Here is an 18,997-nt window from a genome sequence, read left to right on the forward strand (position 1 = left end):
ATTTTTTGCTTTCTTATTTTTAAAAGGTATCACATTCTTCAGGAGAGCTTAATCAAACTTGTGGAAGCTTGTAATGACCAAACACATAACATGGACCGGTGGCTCAGTAAATTGGAGGCCTCTAACTGGCTGACTCATATCAAAGAGATTCTGACAGCTGCCTGCCTCGCGGCTCAGTGCATCGACAGGTAAAGTGCATTTCAGCATTCCTGAGCAGGACGTGCACTGATAACTAGACTTTGTGTTTATCCAGACATATGTTTATAGACTATGTGAAAGTTTGCAGTAAATTACTGTGTAGGCTAGTCAACAGCATCCCATTATTGATGAGGTGCCTAGAGTCTGGCATTTAATAGATAATGTTTGTTTAATAGATAGGAACCATGTACATATACATGTCTTCCATGACACAAATTTTTAAGTACTAATGGACCTTTTTCTTTTTTCCATGACATCCTTAAATCATGAATTTGCCAATTTTTTTCTTAAACTGTGAAATAGAATGAAAGGAAGTTTTCTTATTTTTTCTTAGAGGAGCAAACTTACCTCCTTACTTTTGAAATATCAGCGAAAGGAAACATGTAATTTTGCTACACAATAAAATGGTCCTTTCTAACCTCTGGGATATCTTATTTCAAACTACTTGATATGTGGCATTACATCTGGATCTCAAGTTGAGAACGCCTAATTGTAGTGATGTTGAGTGTATGAAGTGATTGTAGTTTATCCACTCAGTTAAAGGTTGCTAATCCTTGAGTCTTGTGGCAGAAGACTTGAACAGGGACAGAAGGATTGGCATAAATTCTTGCAGAAGCTTAGAATGCCCTTTCTAAGAAGGGGGTTCCCCTGAAACAATAGGTAGGTGTAAGTGTTACCACCACATGGTTAGATAGAAGGGGGTTCCCCTGAAACAATAGGTAGTGTAAGTGTTACCACCACATGGTTAGATAGAAGGGGGTTCCCCTGAAACAATAGGTAGTGTAAGTGTTATCACCACATGGTTAGATGGCACTTTTCTTTGAGACTTTAACTTGTTTTATTGATGCTTCCAAATTAGGGAAATATATACGTAATTTGTTATGGTTAGAGAGAAATTCATAATAGAATGGGTTGCTAAAATCATGTGGTAAGTTAGTAACAGAACCATGAACAGGTATAGTCCCTTGGGGTCAAGATTGCCGGGCTATCCCTGTTCTTTTTGTTTTAGGCGTTAGGTGAAGCCCATTTAGCTAATAAACTGTGGGAATTAGCTACCAAGGTTCTGTGGCAGAGAAATAACAAATACACAGTAACTTTGTTAATACTGAGGGTTTTGTTTCTTTTTAACCTAAGTTTACCAGATTTCTCCTTACATTATGAGTACGGAGGCTTCTGTTTTCTTATGAAACAGGAATTGTAATAAACAGTTTTCACCGCATTGTCTCAATTTGCAGCTGTAATAACACGACGATACAGATTAAGACACCCCTCAGTGCAGAATGCAGAACAGTTCTCATGATCTCCACCTTCCTTTCGTTTGAGCTGGCTGCCTTAAAGACAGAGGCTTCCAGACTCTTGGGAAGATTCAGGGTTTTGGTTTATTTTGCCATATTTGGGTCCCTTTTTCTGATATATATTAGCCTATTATTTTCACCTCCATACAAATTTGCCTTTATAATTAATTACTGAAAACATAAAAATAGACTTTAAGTGAATCGAATTCAGAATATCCCACAGATGATTAAGGTATATATGCAGTATACACAGAAGCCTTAAAGTACATGCTCACCCCCCTCAGCCTAGTCATTAGGTTTTATCCTGAGAATGGGGTTGACCTAACCATAAGTGACTTCAAGGAATCTGTTACTTTAAATTAAGACCCCTGAAGGAATTCAACAGAAGACAAAAAGCTAAGTACATCATCTACAGTGTAACAAAAATTGACATAACCTAAATGTAAATTAAGTAAATTGCTAAGTACTATGGGATTAATCCTATAGGATTAAGTAAATTGCAGTTCATCACTTAATAGTATATTACACACACAGGCACACCTTGGAGATGTTGTGGGTTTGGTTCCAGAAAACCACAGTAAAATCACGCAATAAAGTGAGTCACATTCATTATTAATATTTGGTTTTCTAGTGCATATAAAGTTATGTTTACACTATAATGCAGTCTGTTAATTGTGCAGTAGTATTACATCTAAAAAGAAAAAACAATATACGTACCTTAATTTAAAAATACTTTATTGATATTTGAGGTTATTGGCCCTGGGAGAGGGCCTTGCCTCCCCATTGATGGCTGCTGACTGATCAGGGTAGTGGTTACTGAAGCTTTGGATGGCTGTGGCACTTTCTTAGACAAGACAGCAATGGAGATTGCCACATTAATTGACTCTTGCTTTCATGAAAGATTTCTCTGTAGCATGTGATACTGTTTGATAGCATTTTACCCACAGTAGAACTTGCAAAATTAGAGTCAGTTTTCTCAAACGCTGCCACTGCTTTGTCACCTAAGTTGATGTGGTTCTCCAAATCTTTTTTTTTTTTTTTTTGTCATTTCAACAATATTCACAGCATCTTTACCAGGAGTAGATTCCATCTCAGGATACTACTTTTCTTGCTCATCCATAAGAAACAACTCCTTATTCTTTCAAGTTTTATCATGAAATTGCAGCAACTCAGTCAAATCTTCAGGCTCCTAATTATTTATTTATTTATTTATTTAGGAGACAGGGCCTTGCTCTGTCGCCCAGGCTGGAGTATAGTGGCAGGATCACGGTGCACCACAGCCTAGAACTCCTGGGCTCAAATGATCCTCCCACCTCAGCCTCCCAAATAGTCAGGACTACTGGTGTACACCACCACGCTCAGCTAATTTTTTTTTTTTTTCAATTTTTAATAGAGATGTGGTCTCTGTTTATTGCCCAGTCTGGTCTCAAACTCCTGAGCTCAAACAATCCTCCTCCCTCAGCCTCACAAAGTGCTGAGATTACAGGTGTGACCCACCCCCCCCAGCCTTTTTTTTTTTTTTTTTTTTTTTTCTTTTGGAGACAGTCTTTCCCTCTGTCACCCAAGCTGGAGTGCAGTGGCACAGTCATAGCTCACTGTAACCTCAAACTCCTGGCTTCAAGCAATCCTCCTGCCTTGGTCTCCCTAAGTACTGGGGTTACAGGCATGAGCCACTATGCCCCACCTTCAGGTTCCACTTCTAATTCTAGTTCTTTTGCTATTTCCATAACATCTGCAGTGACTTCTCCAGTAAAGTCTTATGCCCCTCAAAGTATCCATGAGATCTGGAATCAACTTCTTCCAAACTCCTGTTGATGTTGATGTTTTTAACCTCCTCCCGTGAATCACAGATGTTTTTAATGACATCTAGAAATGTGAATTCTTTACAGAAAGTTTTCCATTTACTTTGTCCAGAACCATCAGAGGAATCACTAGCTAGGGCAGCTATGGCCTTAAAATAAAACTTGAAAGTTGAAATTACTCTTTGATCCATGGCCTGCAGAATAGATGTTGTTTTAGCAGGCACAAAAACAACATTCATCTCCTTGTACCTCTCCATCAGAGCTCTTAGGTGACCAGGTGCATTGTCAGTGAGCAGTGATGTTTTGAAAGGAATTTTTTCTTCTGAGCAGTAGGTCTCAACAGTGGACTTAAACTATTCAGTAAACCATGCTGTAAACAGGCGTGCTGTCATCCAGGATTCATTGTTCCATTTATAGAGCACAGGCAGAGTAGATTTAGCATAACCCTTAGGGCCCCTAGGATTTTCAAAATTGCAAATGATCACTGGCTTCAGCTTAAAGTCACCAGCTGCATTTTTTCCCTAACAAGAGAGTTAACCTGTCCTTTGAAAGCAGGCACTGATTGTTCCTCTCTAGCTATGAAAGTTCTAGATGGCATCTTCTTCCAATATAAGGCCATTTCATCTACACTGAAAGTCCATTGTTTAGTGGAGCTGCCTTTATCAATGGTCTTCGCTAGATCTTCTGGGTAACTCGCTATAGCTTCTGCTTGCGGCACTTCCTGCTTCGCCTTGCACTTGTATGTTGGAGGGAGATGGCTTCTTTCCTTAAACCTCATGAACCAGCCTCTGCTAGTTTCCAACTTTTCTTCTACAGCTTCCTCACCTCTCTCAGCCTTCATAGAACCTTGTAGAATGGAGGAGAGTGAAGGCCTTGCTCTGGATTAGGCTTTGGCTTACGGGAATATTGCAGCTGGTTTGATCTTCTATCCAGACCACTCAGACTTTCTCCATTTGAGCAGTAAGGCTGTGTCACTGTATCATTTATGTGTTCGCTGGAGAAGCACTTTTAATTTCCATCAAGAACTTTTCCTTTGCATTCACAGCTTGGTTAACTAGAGCAGGAGGCCCAGCTTTTGGCCTGTCTCAGCTTTTGACATGCCTTTCTCACTAAGCTTAATCGTTTCTAGCTTTTGATCTAAAATGAGACATGCTACTCTTCCTTTCATTTGAACACTTACCAGGCCATTGTAGGGTTATTAATTGGCCGGCCTAATGTCAATGTTGTTGTGATTCCGGGAATAGAGAGTGTCCCTAAAGAGAGAGAGTCAAAGGAACAGGTGGTTAGTGGAGCAGTGAGAGCACACACAGCATTTGTCGATTAAGTTCACTGTCTTATATGGATGTGGTTCGTGATGCCCTCAAAACTTGCAGTAGTAACATCAAAGATCACTGATCACAGATCACCGTAACAGTTGTAATAATAATGAAAAATTTTGAAATATTGTGAGAATTACCTAAATGAGACAGAGACACAAAGTAAAACATGCTGTTGGAAAATGGGTGCCAACATACTTGCTTGACACAGGATAGCTGCAAACCTTCCATTTGTGGAAAATGCAGTATCTGTGAAGAGCAACCAAGGGAAGCTCCGTGAATGAGCTGTGCCTGCGACTGTTAATATCCTAGTTCTGAAGATGACGTACAAACATGGAAGGCTACGAGTGTAGAATAAGAGTGAGAATAGAGGAAATTGCCTCTTATTAAAGCTCTATGTAGTATGTATGTACATGGGTAAAAACTGACAGTAGTAACCAAACTGGAAGCTTTTGTGTGAAGGTGGTGGTTTTTATTTTTCCAAAGTTTCCTTCATTGTTTCAACAGAAAGGCGGAAGAAGGGGAGGGGAGAAGATATAGTAAATTTAGTTTTGGTGTTTTCTTTCATTCTGTTTAGAATAACGGGGTTCCAGACACTTATGAGTCTCATGATGCAGTGGTATCTTTACCACTGACTTTCTAGATTGACAGTTTTATGTTTGTTTTTTTCCTGTTGTCATGTTTCTCAAAGTGTGGTCTAGGTCTCATTTTCCAGATTGAATTACAGTTTCTGAAGGTGTCCTTATAGTCAGCTGATGGTGGAAAGGTAGAGTCAAAGTCAGAAAAATAATTTTAGTGTATGTCTGTAGGTTTGATGAGAGGAGGCTTTAACAGTGATTAAAGCGGAAAGGGTAAATGCCTTCTGTGGTAAGAACTGCTTTTTGGTTTTGTAAAAGGAAAGAAAAATTCAGCTGAAAGCTTCTATGAAATTGGTTACAACTTAAAGAGGTCTTGCCATGTGAAATTTGGGATTCATTATAGTCGTATTTTTTCCCAAGAGAAGCTTATCTATCGTGTGCCTTAGATTTAGATTCTGAACTCTACAAGTCAGAGCAGAATGTTGTACTCAATACACTGAATAGACCGGACTCAGTAGACTAAAATGTTGTACTCAATAAACGCTTGCTACTAACAGAGTTCATTGACCGTGTTGGGCATTTCCCATTTGTACTCTTCCCTGATTTTCCTATCAGGGAAGGAGCATCAATATTGATTCATGGAACAGAAGGAACTGATTCCACACTCCAGGTGACCTCCCTGGCCCAGATCATCTTGGAGCCAAGAAGCAGGACCATTCGTGGTTTTGAGGCCCTGATTGAAAGAGAGTGGCTACAGGTGAGAAGAGCTGTTTGATTCACAGAGGAACTGCTCATTGATGCTGTGATCCTGGTTTGTGTGGTAGCTGACATAATGTGTGAATTTTTGATTGATTAAAATTTCTAAATGGTGTGTTTAATTTCCTGCAGGCCAGTTAATCTGTCTTCTCCTCGTTTCTGGATGTCTCTTTGCCTGTATTCCTCACTTGACCCTTCCTTCACTTGGCAAACTCTTGTTGGCTGTGCTTTGTCACATACAGGAGAAATACAAAGAATGAGAAGCATAGTGCGGTCTCCCAGAAGCTGGGTCTTGATGGATCAAAGACACAAGCATTCGGGGAATGGGGAGTGGGGCCTGTAGTTGCAAGGAAAGCACTTTAGCCGCTCTGCCTTTTGCTCATGCTGCTCCACCCTGTGAAGCTTCCTTCACAGAGAAAGCTGAATCATGTAATGTTGGATGGCTACCAAAATAAAGGTCTCATTCATAACGGGGATTGCTATCCTCCACGGAGATTGCTTTTGAATATATTTTTACTGTGTAACCTGGTAAATGATTGTATTTGAACACAAATGCTTACATATCTTGAAAGCAGATGTTTTTCTGGCAAAAAGAATATCTTGCCCTCTGGTTACAATTCACATTTATTATGTACTAATGTTGTTACGTACACCATGTCCACCCTGCCTGACAACTGACCTTACCTCTGTTTAAGTCAGACCATCCTAAGTTTATGCTCCATATTTGACGAAAGTCTGTTGAGCTATATTCCTCATGATGCATAGTAGACAGACAAATGAGTGTGACTGACTTATTTATATGTTATTTTAATGGATATCAAAATTCTATGAACCACTGTAAAATTTCTGTGGCATTACCTTTGTCACATACAGTAGCAGAAGGACCCAGAGACAAAGCAGATCTGTGAAATTCCTAGCAGAGTATGATTTGTGTTAAGGTCAGTATTTGGGTTCTGAACAAGACAGTCAAATGAGTCTTAAATTTACTTTGGTCAGTAGATGGCAGACTCTTGCCATTCTTTTTGGGAGAAGAGGGTAATTAAGGACAGCTTTATCTCCAGTAGAAAAGTACTCATAAAGATCTTTCAACCCAATAACTTTTCATATGTAATTAGAGATTTACTGTCAGAGCTGACGTTATAAAGTTGATCAGAGTTCCATATCTGTCTCCACTTAGGGTGAGGTTTGTATAGTGTACAAGACAATCTACAGCGTTAGATAGAGGTGATGATGATTCTTTGTTTGTACTGAGAGCTTATGTTCTTTGACTTTGCTCCAGATTTTGTAGACCTAGAAAGGTTTATTTTGTAAGTTTATTATTACTTAAGTTCATTATTCTTCCATAGGATATTCCAAGGGCAATGCAGTTCCTGTGGTCACACCTTAGCTGCACAGCCTCATTAAGGATTTGGAAGTGTGTCTTTTTCCTTAGTTGCTGCAACTATTTATTTTGTACCAAGAAATCATTAATCTGTACAACAGCTACCCTAATTATATGATGTTCCAGGTACTAGGAGTGTCACTGTAATTGTGTGTAGTGGTGTCGGTTCTGTGATTGTGTGTAGTGGTGTCAGTAGAATGCTCTGTCATGTGATCTCACCAGGATATGACTGTCACGCCTCCATCTTCCCCCAGGCTGGTCACCCGTTCCAGCAGCGCTGTGCACAGTCAGCCTACTGTAACACCAAGCAGAAGTGGGAGGCTCCTGTATTTCTTCTCTTCTTGGACTGCGTGTGGCAGATCCTTCGTCAGTTTCCCTGTTCTTTTGAATTTAATGAGAATTTCCTCATCATGCTCTTCGAGCATGCTTATGCTTCACAGTTTGGAACATTTCTGGGCAACAACGAAAGTGAAAGGTGAGTACGCTGCTCACGTGGGGACCTTTCCTTTTCCCTTGTTTTGGCTACTTTCTAAGTAGCCAAAATCTCCTAGGAGACCACGATTTGGCTCTATGTTAAAATTAGAGCCAAATCTAAGGCTACAGTTAATTATAAGTTAAATGATCTGAAGTATATTCTTATTATGAGACAATCTCATGCTAGGTGAGAGCGTGTCCTAGACTTTGTTCTGTTAGATTAAAATTAGTCCATACATGAATTAAGGGGCAATCATTTTAAATGTTAATTTCTTAACATAGGATCATAGTATCTTACATGTGCAAAAAGCCTTAATTTATAATTTAGCTCTTCCCTCTAATTTTATTAAGAAAGTAAGATCCAGAGAAGTTAAGCGACTTTTCCCAGGACATACAGCCAGTTGGTCATCAAAAGTGTGGCCTAGAGCAGTGATCCCCAACCATTTTGGCACCAGGGACCGGTTTCGTGGAAGACAACTTTTCTGTGGATTGGGTGGCGGCGGAATTGGTGATGGTTTTGGGGTGAAACTGTTCCACCTCAGCTCATCAGGCATTAGATTCTCATAAGGAGAATTCTCATAAAGGCACACCCTAGATCCCCCACATGCGTGGCTCCCAGTAGGGTTTGCACTCCTGAGAGAATCTAATGCTGCTGCTGATCTGACAGGAGGTGGCAATACACGCTCACCTGCCACTCACCTCCTGCTGTGTAGCCGGTTCCTAACAGGCCACGGACCCTTACTGGTCCATGGCCTGGGGTTTGGGGATCCCTGGCCTAAATTACAGGTCTTCCCCCTCTTGCTCTAGACTTTGTTACACCTAGAAACTGTCCTCAGGCAGAGTAACAAACTCACCTCCCAGCCCAGGCACCATCAAGTGTATAGGTTCATTTAGAAGATTCACATCAGAATGATTTTTCAGAGAGGTTGCCTGGTAATCTCCTTAGGGTACAATCACCAGGCTTCCTTGCCTCATTGCTGGCAGCCACCGTTTTCTAAAGCATGTGCTGCTTAGCCCTGGACTGTACTCTGGCAGGGAGGGACAGGAGGGATTGGCAATTTCTATAGCCAAGGAAGTTTGGAGAATGCGCATAATATCGTCTCCACTTAGAGGGTCACAAACACATAATCATTAAAGGCTTTAAGACACCCTTCAGTAAAGCAGTGTATATAATTTTAATTCAACATTTAAGAAATGTGTTTGACGATGAATTTTTTTTTTTTGGTGTTATACCTGTTAATATCCTCAGGACTAGCTTTCAAGAAGGGATCAAACTAGATTCCCATTCTGCTTCCCAGTTGGTAGAGGCTGCCAGCAATGCTGAATGGGAAGGATTCTGAAGTGGTGTCAGGCTCAGCCAGAACAAGTTCAGTGGTTGGCCGGCCATGGGCAGGGGGCACAGGGCTGGAGGCAGTGGATACAAGAATGTCCTGTCCTTGTCATCCCTGGTTCCTGGGAACATAGCGTGGGACATGCTATCCCAGCAGTTAAAGTCCAGTGCCACATAGGCTCTGTGACTATGTGGATTATTTTTATTGCTTGCTCAAAAAGAATGCACTAAGTTGCACATAGCTCATAAATAATGTGGTTTCAGAGACAAAACTGACTTTATAATAAAATTTCAATTTAAATAAATTCTTATGAGAATTGAATGTATTATCTTTTTGGTTGATGTAAGGTTTACCACAGGCTGTCTTTCAATCTGTGTTAAAATATATTTTTTTCTAAAACGTGCCAATCGACTGTTAATCCTTCTCTGACAGTTTATTACGGGATAAAGAGTGTTCCAGAGTTTTAGAATTACTATGAATCCTGTTCATTGTATGTGGATATAGATTAAATATGTATTTACATCAAGATTCACATTGATTTTTCATCTTTGACAATCTGTATTTTATGTACATGTAATTTATTTTCCCTAAAAGCTAAGTCTCTAAAGAATTTTAAGTTTTGTTTAAAATTTGACTCAACCTCCATTTTTAATATTAATATGGGCGTAAGAAGGATACAGTGGACTTTGGGGTCATGAGGGAGGTAATGGAAGGGGGACGAGGGATAAAAGATGACAGATAGGGTTCAGTGTATACTGCTCAGGTGATGGGTACACCAGAATCTCACAGATCACCACTACAGAACTTACTCATGTAACCACATACCACCTGTTCCCCAATAACTTATGGAAAAATTAAATTAAAAAAAAAAACAAATTAGAGAGTGGTTATCAAACAGTGTGAATAATAAAGACCCTGGGGTCTATCCAGGCATTCATATTTGTAAGCTATCCTGTTTGTTTGTGCACAACAAGCCCTTTCTTACGGAAACTATAAAAATAAATAGGACATAAATGTCGAAAAGTGTCTAATTTTTGTGTTTATATTGTAGGCTTCTCAGAAACAAAAAGGTTAGTTTTTTTTATACTTAGCTGTTTTTAATTAAAATAGAATACCAAATACAACAAAGGACTTTTGTGTACAGTCATGTTCTCTGGGTTAAGGTTTAACACCAAAGCTGATGTGACCAGACTCTGTTTTTATCCTCCTGCCAGCTTCTTGGAAGCCTGTAAAATACTCTTTGTTTTGTTGTTGTTGAGAGTTCTAATGCCGGGTGAGCTTTTTGACAAATCTATTTATTTTTCAACATTTTGTTTCTCTACTAAAAGTCTTACCTTCTGTCTTCTGCCATACTGAGAAGAAATCGTCCTGGTGAGAGGAGCACTTAATGATGGGGGTCATAAATGAATGACTTTGATGGCAGTGTTCTTTCTTGAGCAGGTGTAAGTTGAAGCTGCAGCAGAAGACAATGTCTTTGTGGTCCTGGGTCAATCAGCCCGGTGAGCTGAGTAAATGCACCAACCCCCTGTTTGAAGCCAACAACCTTGTCATCTGGCCTTCAGTTGCTCCGCAGAGCCTTCCGCTGTGGGAAGGTAAACCGCGCATCCTTTGCAAACTTCCTAACGGTCAGGTGTCCACGCGGCTGCCTGTGGGTGTGTGCTGTTGGTGATAGATGAAGATGATGAGCTGGACGTGGCCCTCAGACCTGTGTGAATGGTCATTCTCAATGTGGGCATGGTTCTTTCTTTCAAATCAGTTAGCTAGCCACACTTTTTCTGTTTTCAGTTCCCATTGAGAAATTAACAGTGTTTCTTTACATTGCTGTTTATGTTGGATATTTTTTCTAGATAAGAAAGTATATTACTCTTTGCCTAAGTATATTACTCTTTGCCTACCACCTAAGTTGGTAGGTGGTTGGGACATGAATAAATTGTAAGTTCCTCAGGGAGGGTTTCTGTCCCTTAATTAAGCAGTCATTAGGCTAGGTTCATGTATTAAACGGTATTAAAGAGTTACATGGCTGGGCATTCCAGTAAGTTTCTATAAATGGGTACAAAATACCATGAATTCAGTAACACAGATATTTCACTGTTCTTATGGGACTCTATGCTTCATTTTTAAATCTAGTCTAAAGTAGATTTTTTTATATACACTGATTTTTCCAACTACTGAAACTTAGCCCCTTAAGTATTGAAGCTTGTTAATTAAAAAATAACCAAAATCTGGCCAGGTGTGGTGGCTCACACCTATAATCCCAGCACATTGGGAGGCTGAGGTGAGTGGATCCCTTGAGGTCAGAAGTTCAAGACCAGCCTAGGCCAACATGGTGAAACCCCGTCTCTACTAAAAATACAAAAATTAGCCAGGCTAATTGGGTGGTGCAAGTCCGTAGTTCCAGCTACTTCTGGAGGCTGAGGCAGGAGAATCACTTGAATCTGGGAGGCAGAGGTTGCAGTGAGCAGAGATGACAGCACTGCACTCTAGCCAGGGTAACACAGAAAGACTTTCTCAAAAAAATAAAAATAAAAATAACCAAAATCTATCTAAACTGTATAGTTTTTCATTAAACAAAGACTCTGAAATACCATTTAATTTTTTAAAGTTAGTTTGAAGATAATAAGCACATATTTATTCATGTTTATATTTAACAGCATAAAGTATACGTAACAGGAATGGTAGCTGTTTGGTAAATTAAACGGAATTACCATTAATGCCAGTTGTTACACCGTGTTCTAATATGTTATACTCTCAAAGGCAATTCATGTGTGGAAAACTATTTGCCCTTTGTGGAAATGGTCTCAGATTGCTTTGTCCTCTCAGTCTGAGACCAAGTCAGTTTCTGTCTCTTCTCTGGATGTCAGCTGTCACATCTAGTTCCTCTTGGCTTATCTGCCATTAGTGGCTTCCTTCCACCTAGTTCATGCTTCTAATCTTATCTATTGAAGCGTCCCCTAGTTAGCATTGTGGGGAAATGGCCTTAGACGGTCTTGAGGTTCTGGGTGTGAGCTTTAGTGCTTTGATTTGTGAAGGAATGGTGACTGCTCAGAACTTCTCTTTGCTTACTTTCGTGATGTTGTCACAGTCACAGTACAGGGTTTGTGATCTCTTAAATGAGAGGTTACAGTATTCTTCCCATTTAGGACTTCTGGGACAACGTACCTAAAAGCCACTGTCATGTTTAATAACTGAAATGAGCGTAGCTGTTCGGGAGAAAACCCCTATTGGGAGCTGGGTGGCCTGAAGGATGATTTAATTGCTTTGTACCAAACCTCCTTGTGGAGCTTAGAGATAAGTAATGGGATGAAATCCTTGTTCTGTGGATTAAGTCCTGCCATGCCAGAGTTTCAGTATGTGTTTCATGCTCCTCAACCTAGAGCTGGGAGAAAGAAGCTCTCTATTAGGTAAAATCCTATGGTAGGCATATATGTTGGATGAGACTGCTCTTCGGCCTTAAAATGCCTCTCTGCTGTTTAAATTTACATCACAGCTAACCATTAATATTTAGTAATTCCTGAATTAGAAGAATCAACATGGGCGGGTCAGGCTTTACGCTGTGGTTCTGCTTTCCCTTTCTGATAGAGCCCGACGTTGGGACCTGCATAGAAGAGCTCATTAGGACCCAGGCAGTTTGGTTTGTAGAGAGTGTTTTAATGAATCATAAAACCTTTGTGAACTTGCCAGCTGACGTGGTGCAGCCTGGAAGGTTTTCATGCCTCCTTCCTTGAGTATCTGTAAGGCATTATTTTGGTGTGATACAGTTAACATAGGCCTATGGAGAGGAGAAAATATTTCCTTTTGGTTCATAATAAAAGGATAATTATTATTATTTGGGGAAAGAAGCAATTGCCTGCAGTTGAAAGATTGCCTCTCACGTAACAGGGAGAGAGGTGTGTGAGCGCATGGGCTACAGTTCAGGCTTTCAAATAACAACATATGTGGTTCTGCTTTTACCATAGTTGTCACTTTTCTGGTGAAAATGTTTTCACACATTTAAGGGATCTTACATGTCTGAGCAAAATTCTATAATTATAAATGATTTATATTGTGAAATTGGAAAATTTATGACATTGTAAATTATCATCTTGTTTTCCTGAATATATCGTAGAATGGTGTTTGGATCTATTTGATAATTTTGTGGGATGTTTCTGAAGAATCAGTGAGCATGTACATGCAAGTAGTGACTTCTCAGATATTGTATTCAGTTGCATCCTTTTCCGTACCTCAAGATTCCTGTATATTTTAGATTATAATAAAACACAGATGTGAGTTGTGGCAACAAAAGAAAAAAGAATGTATAATATGTAAATTATATCTTATCCACAAATATAATTTTAATCCAGTGTTTATACCTTTCTTCCTTCTGTTTTCCATTCCTGGATTCAATAGGTATTTTCCTACGTTGGAATAGGTCCTCTAAGTATTTGGATGAAGCATATGAAGAAATGGTTAACATCATTGAATATAATAAGGAATTACAAGCAAAAGTCAATATCCTTAGAAGGCAGTTGGCAGAACTGGAAACAGAGAATGGGATGCAAGAGAGTCCCTGAAAGGTCTCCTCGCACCGCTTGCAAGGACCTTCCTGGGCCCGTGTCCGCCGTTCTCTCCTTGTGCCCTTCAGTTCACTTTTACACAGTAGCCTTGAAGTGAAGGCTTTAGACGTGGGTCCCCTCTAATGTAATGGATTTCTCAATACTGTATGGATAATGAAACTTACTATCATAACTCACGTTTCATGTGGCCTGTTAGGCCCTGTCACTTTGGGAGCCGGGAGGAGGTGCTAGTCATTTTATTTTTATGTGAAATAGATGACCTATTTAATGCCATTTGTGTTTCATGCCATTTTATCCAAAGCTTTTTCTCTGTGTCCACTCTCCAAACAGCATTCCAGAGCAGCCAAGGAGACAGGTAATCTCTCTAGGGACTATTTGGTGGTTTAAAAAAAGGGTCAGACTTTTAAACACTCTTACCATAGAAATGTTTTTCAAAATGGCAGCAACTGATAAACCAAGGATTTTGTGTTGAACAAGCCATTTCCAGTGTCTTTCACATAAAATAGCCATTTGCTTTAAAATAGTTTTGGACTAATGAAGCTGAATCTATTCTCATTCTTGTTTGTCAAGAAAGGAAAATCTGTTATTCAAGGTAAATTATTTCTACAAGGGTGATAGGTATGGTCCTCTGATATTTACATTAAGAAGAGTTAAATTTATTTTAACGTAGACACTAAAAGTATGTGCAATATAGAATTAAAGAAGGAATTTGTTACTGATTAAGAATTGTTACTGTTGAATTGGTTTTCAGGTTTGGACCATACATATACAATGTGTATCAAATGCTGGTTGTAAAATTAAACCATCATCTAGAATAGAGTTCTTTTGTTATAATCAAGTTACAAATACGGTTTTCTTAAACCAGAGATGCACCGCCCTTGTCTAAAGTTCTTATTGCACTGGTTTGTATGCGTATGTGTGTTTTATTGTGTGCGGTTTTTTTTTTAATTTGTAAGTATTCTAAGAGTTTACTAATACTAAGGTTAAAATTTTCATGTTGACCTGAGCCTTTTGCAAATTTATTTTGGCTCTATTGATTTGTCCATTTTACGTTAGGCAAATACAACTTAAGTGGAGGGGGAAGTTTATGACTATAATATAGGTCTGTGTTTGAAACCTCAGAAACGTATTTGAGTGTTTCAGTGTGGGAGAAACAGTGATGGCCGTATTCACGCTCCGCTAGTCTGTGCCTGCAACGCCACATGTTTGTGGTTCGGTGTTTCCCTCCTACACTTCTGTTTGGTGACATTGTTCATTTTAACAAATACAACCAATTCTAGTTTTTCTTTGAAAGGGTAGTTTATGAGTAATCTTTAAAACCATTTCCATACCATCTGTATATAACCATTTAGAAGAGAACACACTACACTGAACTCTGCTTTAGAGCTGTGTGTTGAGCTAAAAATATTGTTTTTTAAAAATCGACTAGCAAAATCTATGGCCACACTGAGAAGCCTTTGAAAATGGCAAATACTTTTCATCACCAGTTGCCCAAGTTTCATCTTTCTTCTGCTTCCTCAGCCTTGTAGCAAAGGCTACACAGCAGCCCACAGTCCACAGTCTCTTTGGGAAAATTTGCCTGCTGCCTTCTTTAAGCTCAGTTTATTTTTGACTTACTTTCTTTGCTGTAGTTATGAACCTTGGGGCTTTAAAATCCCATGGCAAGGAGCATAAGAGATGTTCTCATAGCTCTGCATTGTGTGGAATGTCTATCTTAGTTTTGTTAAAAAAAAAAAAGAAAGAAAGAAACAGCCCTCATTCTTTTGTGGTCCCTCAAAATTGCTTGATATGCCTGTTAATACAGCTGACCTTTTTGTTTTCTTCTCTTTTTGTCTCAAGATTATATATGAAGGAACCTTTTCTTCTCAGCTAACAGGTGTATAAGGAAAACCATCTAGAGAGTTTTCTTTAGAAGTGACTCCCATTAGCCTGGTGTGGTGGTGTGTGCCTATAGTCCCAGCCACTAGGGAAGCTGAGGCAGAAGGATCCCTTGAACCTAGGAGGTTGAGGCTGAGTGAGCTATGATCGCATCAGGCCACTCCAGCCTGAGCAACAGTGAGACCCTGTCTCTAAGTAAAGAAAAAGCCAGAAGTGACTCCCACTGCTTCTGTTGATCAGCCATAGGGCTTCCATGGGTAGAAACTTGCAAGGGAGTTTGTATTAGGCCTGGTCATGCAGAGATGATGTACCATCAAGGTAGACCCGTCTTCCTGATGCACATTTGCTGTGCGAGCCAGAGTACAGTCATAGCACGGTATTCGCATTTCGTTTGCGCTGTCTTACTGAGACAACAATCTATACTGTTTTGGCAAGTTTGCATTTTAGTATTAATTTACAATTAGGAATTGTCCAAACTTCAGATCTGTTTACAGGTTGTAAAAATCAACTTTGGTATCAGTGTATGTTCAAAAGTATCATTTGGTAATCCAAATATTTGAGTTTTCCCAAAGCCAAAAACTGTCAAAAATAAGTCCATTATCAATATAATTTGAAGAGGTTTTTAGTAGTACTGTTAAGTTCGTCCTTTCTTGGATGAGAAGAATAAATGACATGGATACACTCCTGAGAAGACACTTGTTAAACGTTGCATTGGAGAGTTGCCTTTGATAAATGTGGCATTAAACACTTGAATGAAGAGCACGGTGGCAGAATGAGTGAGCAAGCGGATTGCCCTGGAGGAGCCCATAATAATCACGTGAGAGATCATCAGATTCCTGCGTATTCAGCGTCTTCTCTATTCATGTGGAGTGAAAGCTGGTTTTTATATGGGAGATACATAAAGTAGGCCCTGCAAAGAATATTTTTAAAATACAAGGATCATCATAATCCTCTCATCAAACATATAAGGATCCTCAGATTTAAATAAGTACTTTTTTTTTTTTAATCAGAAGAACATTGTTGGTTGATTATATATTTTTAAAAACCTGAAACTTTTTTGGTGGCAGGACCTTTCAATAAATAATTGTTTGGTCAAAAATTTTTATTTTGATTTTATTAAATGGGAAGAAAGCACGCAGAAATAGTAAAATTCAATAGGTTTAAAACTCTATAAATGTATTTTATTTCCAAGAAAACTTAGGGTCTCAAAGCAAGATTTTAAAGTGATTTTTGAGAAGACTTGGGGGGACAATAATAGACATTCATGTCAAATCCCATATGGGGGATTTTAAAACATTTCTTTGAACTTTGAGACCTGACTTAGAGATGGAATTTTATTGCTTTTTTTTTTTTTTGTTTTAAAGGATGAAATTTCGTGGCATTTTATTCTTTGATTCAGTGAGTATTTGGTTTATGTTAAATAAAAAATCAGTATCATGGAAAAGATTTGACCATAATTTAGTCTCCTTAAGTGAAAAACAGGAGTAACGTTTAGTTGCACTTTGAAAACTCTGCTTAAAGGCATAACTCTTGTAGTTGTCTGGTTTCGGGAATAGCTGTTTGAATTGTCAGTCTAAAGTAGGTCATCAGGTTCACTTATTATCAGACCTTGATCTGGGATAAAGGTTTTGGTATTTGCCCACTTCTAGATAGAATGAATGAAAACAACACAAGGGTTTTATGAGCACTCTTTATCAGAAGGGTATTTCCTGGACCAAAAATGGGCAATAGTTACAATAGTTGATCCTCTGTTCTGGAGGCTTTGACATTTATCAGAGAATGAAGTCATTCAGTACATTTGATAAAGTGTTGTTGTTGTTGTTGTTGTTGTTGTCGTTTTAATTGAGCAACCCTCAGAACTGAAGAGGTTCAGAGAACTTTCCAGGTTTATACTATACCTCAAGACTACATAGATTAGCTACTGCTTATTCTTTCACATGGGCTAGGCCTGTTCTCCTCCTCCAGACCTAGTATTCTAAGTTGTTACCACATAGTATTTTTATGTTACCCACCATCTTAAAGAACATTATAAGACTCATTTCTCCATTTACATTTATTCTTAGATGATAAAATATATACTGATACTATAACTTTCTTATAGTATCAGTTTTCTTTATTTTCTTGAATAAAATTGCTTCTACCTTTGCTTGGTCTTTATAATCCACTGTCCACAGCATCTTCCTTTAAACCAGTAGTCCCAGAAGAGACCCTCTGAAATTCTAGGACTGGGTATTAGAATGTCTGAACTTGTTATCTAAATCCTTTTTAAGAAACTTAATGTCCTAGCTCTTGAACTACACTGTGGAACAGTAGTTTGTGCCCAATTTAGTGGAAGATAATGAGGCTCACTGTAAACACTACATTGTCCTGCAGAGTAATTCTGATGAGAATTTACTGACTTCTAGAGCCATTCTCTTTAACCATCTGCAGGTCTAAGAATTAACTATATTTGTGATTTGTAATAAAACTGAGTTGTACAGCACTGCCTGTGTATGTCTGGCCAACACATTTACAATGCACGTTATCTTTGGAGAGGTGAATTACTCTACAAAATATACCCTAAATCTCATTGTTTAAAACCTTATTGATCTAATACCATCTACACAAAAACATGTTGTACTTGCAGAACTTAGTTTATAAAAACAAAGAATGTGTATTTCTTCAATAGCCGGGTATTTGGATTGTTCTCTTGATATATTTGAATGTGACTCTTGGATTTAAGTGCACTATTATTCATGGCTTACACAGTAAAATTGCACTGTATGGCAAATGTGTCTATAATGTATGCCTTGCTAAAACCTCAAGAGTGCTGTAAGGTATAGGTTTCTATATTGTGAACCTGTCTACACACACACACATATACATATAGTCTTAGGGGAAAAAAAAAAGCTGAACTTTTGTAAGTCTGTGTAACATTTTAATATTGTTTGTAATATTCACTAAGTGATAATTTCATCTATATCCTATAACTGTAATCATTCACCTTGGGTTGGCCAGTTTGTCAAGCTTGGTTTACTGAATCAAGAAACAGTCTTGTCAAATGCGGTACTGTTCTTAGTGTGTGATATTTGTGTATGGTGTTCCTCTGCCTCAGAGGACAATTGCACAGATGGCTAATGTTAAATTTCTATAGACAATAGTAATAAAATTTGAATATATTTAAGTGCTAATAATTTAAACCTGTGGGCTTATTTTAATTTTTTTCAAATACTGGTGAAGGTTTGCATGGTGTTTCAATTAAATCTGCTATATGTTTTTTACCTTACATTTTGAAAAAATTGAGATCTGCAAAAAGGTTGCAAAATGGTACACCGATCTCCCTAGGTTGTTCCTAGATTTAATGATTGTTCACCTAGACTGAATGATTGGTAACATTTTCCACATTTGCTTTAATACCACGTATGTGTGTGTGTTACACTGTTATTTTGCTGAAAC

The 18,997-nt window shown here is 38.6% G+C and overlaps 1 protein-coding gene across 1 annotated transcript in view; it reads left to right on the plus strand.

Moving 5' to 3' along the window:
* MTMR9 (myotubularin related protein 9) overlaps nt 1–18,741 on the plus strand; it is a 44,502-nt gene extending 25,761 nt beyond the window's left edge. Inside the window, exons 6-10 of the mRNA XM_050801087.1 lie at nt 27–188; nt 5,805–5,946; nt 7,581–7,801; nt 10,572–10,723; nt 13,518–18,741. Coding sequence (XP_050657044.1) covers nt 27–188; nt 5,805–5,946; nt 7,581–7,801; nt 10,572–10,723; nt 13,518–13,681 — 841 coding nt within the window. The 3' untranslated portion in view covers nt 13,682–18,741. The remainder of the gene's footprint in view (nt 1–26; nt 189–5,804; nt 5,947–7,580; nt 7,802–10,571; nt 10,724–13,517) is intronic.
* Nucleotides 18,742–18,997: the final 256 nt, after the last annotated feature.

Source organism: Macaca thibetana, chromosome 8, assembly GCF_024542745.1.
Source record: "Macaca thibetana thibetana isolate TM-01 chromosome 8, ASM2454274v1, whole genome shotgun sequence".
In the NCBI taxonomy this organism is placed as follows: domain Eukaryota; kingdom Metazoa; phylum Chordata; class Mammalia; order Primates; family Cercopithecidae; genus Macaca; species Macaca thibetana.